This window comes from Aptenodytes patagonicus, unplaced genomic scaffold, assembly GCF_965638725.1.
Source record: "Aptenodytes patagonicus unplaced genomic scaffold, bAptPat1.pri.cur scaffold_663, whole genome shotgun sequence".
Classification (NCBI taxonomy): domain Eukaryota; kingdom Metazoa; phylum Chordata; class Aves; order Sphenisciformes; family Spheniscidae; genus Aptenodytes; species Aptenodytes patagonicus.
Window position 1 is genome coordinate 1 of NW_027472557.1, and position 3000 is coordinate 3000.

General features: G+C 72.2%; 1 protein-coding gene across 1 annotated transcript; it reads right to left on the reverse strand.

Annotated features, from left to right (window-relative positions):
- Positions 1–186: 186 nt before the first annotated feature.
- On the reverse strand, positions 187–2097 carry LOC143174066 (spectrin beta chain, non-erythrocytic 2-like; the record flags this gene model as incomplete). The annotated part of the gene is given in 3 exon segments (XM_076364154.1): positions 187–267; positions 391–482; positions 1924–2097. Coding segments are annotated over 3 exon segments (347 nt in total), but the record flags the coding sequence as incomplete, so codon positions are not given.
- Positions 2098–3000: the final 903 nt, after the last annotated feature.

The following is a 3000-nucleotide window of genomic DNA, read 5'->3' on the forward strand; positions in this document are numbered from 1 at the left end:
GGACGGCGCCCTGCACCCCACAGCCCCCTGCCCTCTGCCCCACGGCCCCCCGCCCCACGCAGACGGCGCCGTGCGCCCCACGGCCCCCTGCCCTCTGCCCCACGGCCCCCGCCCCACGCAGACGGCGCCCGTGCGCCCCACGGCCCCCTGCCCCACACCACCGCCGCCGTGCCCCCCGTGCCCCACCTGTGCTTGTGGATGATGGCGTTGAAGGCCAGCCCGTCCCGCCAGCTCGTGGTGAAGTTGTGCACGTTCACGTTCGGGTACCTGCCAGGCGCTGGGGTCAGGGCTCAACCTGGGACCCCCGGGACCCCCAGGACCCGCCCAGGACCCCCCAGCACCCCCCCAGGACCCCCCGGCACCCCCCAGGACCCCCAGCTCCACGCTCACCCCGCCGTCTTCATCTGGCACCAGAGCAGCAGCGCGTCCTTGGCCGACTTCTTCTCCTTGTTGTCTTCCGTCTCCACGCTGATGTCCTGGATCTGGGGGGGCAGCGCGGGGTGAGGGGGGGGCCCCCGGACACCCCACGGCTTGGGACGGGTATGTGGGGGGGGCTCCCGGCTGGGACAGGGGCTCCAGGGTGGGGGCGCAGACCCACGGCAGGTGCAGGGACCCCGTAGTGGGTATAGGGACCACACAGTGGGTGCAAGACCCCATGGTGGGTGCAGGGACCCCCACAGTGGGTTCAGGGACCCCCACGGTGGGTGCAAGACCCCCATGGTGGGTACAGGGACCCCCACAGTGGGTGCAGGGACCCCCACAGTGGGTGCAAGACCCCTGTGGCAGATGCAGGGACCCCGCAATGGGTGCAAGACCCCCAGGGTGGGTACAGGGACCCCCACGCTGGGTGCAGGGACCCCGCAGCAGGTTCAGGTACCCCCACGGTGGGTGCAAGACCCCCGCGGCAGACGCAGGGACCCTGCAGTGGGTGCAAGACCCCTGCGACAGATGCAGGGGACCCCCCCACGGTGGGCGCAGGGACCCCCGCAGTGGGTGCAAGACCCCCACGCTGGGTGCAGGGACCCCGCAGCAGGTTCAGGTACCTCCACGGTGGGTGCAAGACCCCCTGCGACAGATGCAGGGGACCCCCCCACAGTGGGCGCAGGGACCCTGCAGTGGGTGCAAGACCCCCACGCTGGGTGCAGGGACCCCGCAGCAGGTTCAGGTACCTCCACGGTGGGTGCAAGACCCCCGCGGCAGACGCAGGGACCCCGCAGTGGGTGCAAGACCCCTGCGACAGATGCAGGGACCCCCCCATGGTGAATGCAGGGACCCCGCAGTGGGTGCAAGACCCCTGCGACAGATGCAGGGGACCCCCCACGGTGGGTGCAGGGACCCTGCAGTGGGTGCAAGACCCCCACGCTGGGTGCAGGGACCCCGCAGCAGGTTCAGGTACCTCCACGGTGGGTGCAAGACCCCCGTGGCAGACGCAGGGACCCCGCAGTGGGTGCAAGACCCTGCGACAGATGCAGGGGACCCCCCCACGGTGGGTGCAGGGACCCTGCAGTGGGTGCAAGACCCCCACGGTGGGTGCAGGGACCCTGCAGCAGGTTCAGGTACCCCCACGGTGGGTGCAAGACCCCCATGGTGGGTGCAAGACTCCCGTGGCAGACGCAGGGACCCCGCAGTGGGTGCAAGACCCCCACGGTGGGTGCAAGACCCCACAGCAGACGCAGGGACCCCGCAGTGGGTGCAAGACCCCTGCGACAGATGCAGGGGACCCCCCCACGGTGGGCGCAGGGACCCTGCAGTGGGTGCAAGACCCCCACAGTGGGTGCAAGACCCCCATGGCAGACACGGGGACCCCCGCGGCAGACGCAGGGACCCTGCAGTGGGTGCAAGACCCCTGCGACAGATGCAGGGGACACCCCCCCCCCCCCCCCGGTGGGCGCAGGGACCCCCCGGCAGCAGAGGCGGGGGTACCTGGAAGCGGAGGATGATGGTCCAGACGAGGCCGAGGGTGAGGCGGTGGTTGCCGTCCACGATGTCGTGGGAGCCCACGTTCTCCAGGTGCACCCGCTGCTCCTTGAGGAACTGCAGCGCCTTGTCCACGTTCTCCAGGCAGTGGATCCGCATCCGGCCCTTGGTGGGCTTGGGGCTGGACGGGGCAGGGGCAGGGGCAGGGTCAGGGACCCCCCCCGGCGCGCGGGGAGGGGGTCCCGGGGGTTGGGGGTCCCGGGGAGGGTCACCCGGGCGCTGGGGTCCCAGGGAAGGGGGTGTCTGGGGGGTCCCAGGGGTTGGGGGTCCCGGGAGGGTCACCCAGGTGCTGGGATCCCAGGGAAGGGGGTGTCTGGGGGTCCCGGGGAGAGTCACCCGGGCGCTGGGGTCCCAGGGAAGGGGGTGTCTGGGGGGTCCCAGGGAAGGGGGTCCCAGGTCTGGGGGTCCTGGGGAGGGTCACCTGGGCGCTGGGATCCCAGGGAAGGGGGTGTCTGGGGGTCCCGGGGAGGGTCACCCGGGCGCTGGGGTCCCAGGGAAGGGGGTGTCTGGGGGGTCCCAGGTCTGGGGATCCCAGGTCTGGGGGTCCCGGGGAGGGTCACCCGGGCGCTGGGATCCCAGGGAAGGGGGTGTCTGGGGGTCCCGGGGAGAGTCACCCGGGCGCTGGGGTCCCAGGGAAGGGGGTGTCTGGGGGTCCCAGGGAAGGGGGTCCAGGTCTGGGGGTCCTGGGGAGGGTCACCCAGGCGCTGGGGTCCCAGGGAAGGGGGTGCTCGGATGCCAGAGACCCAAGAAAGGGGGTGCCAGATGCCGGGGTCCCGGGGAAGGGGGTGTCTGGGGGTCCCAGGGAAGGGGTCCCGGGTGTTGGGGTCCTGGGGAAGGAGGTGACTCGGGGGTCCCGGGGAAGGGGTCCCAAGTGTGGGGGTCCTGGGGAAGGGGGTGCCCAGATGCCGGGGTCCCAGGGAAGGGGGTTCCTGGGGTCCCAGGGAAGGGGTCCTGGGTGTTGGGGTCCTGGGGAAGGGGGTGACTCGGGGGGTCCCGGGAAGGGGTCCCGGGTGTCGGGGGTCC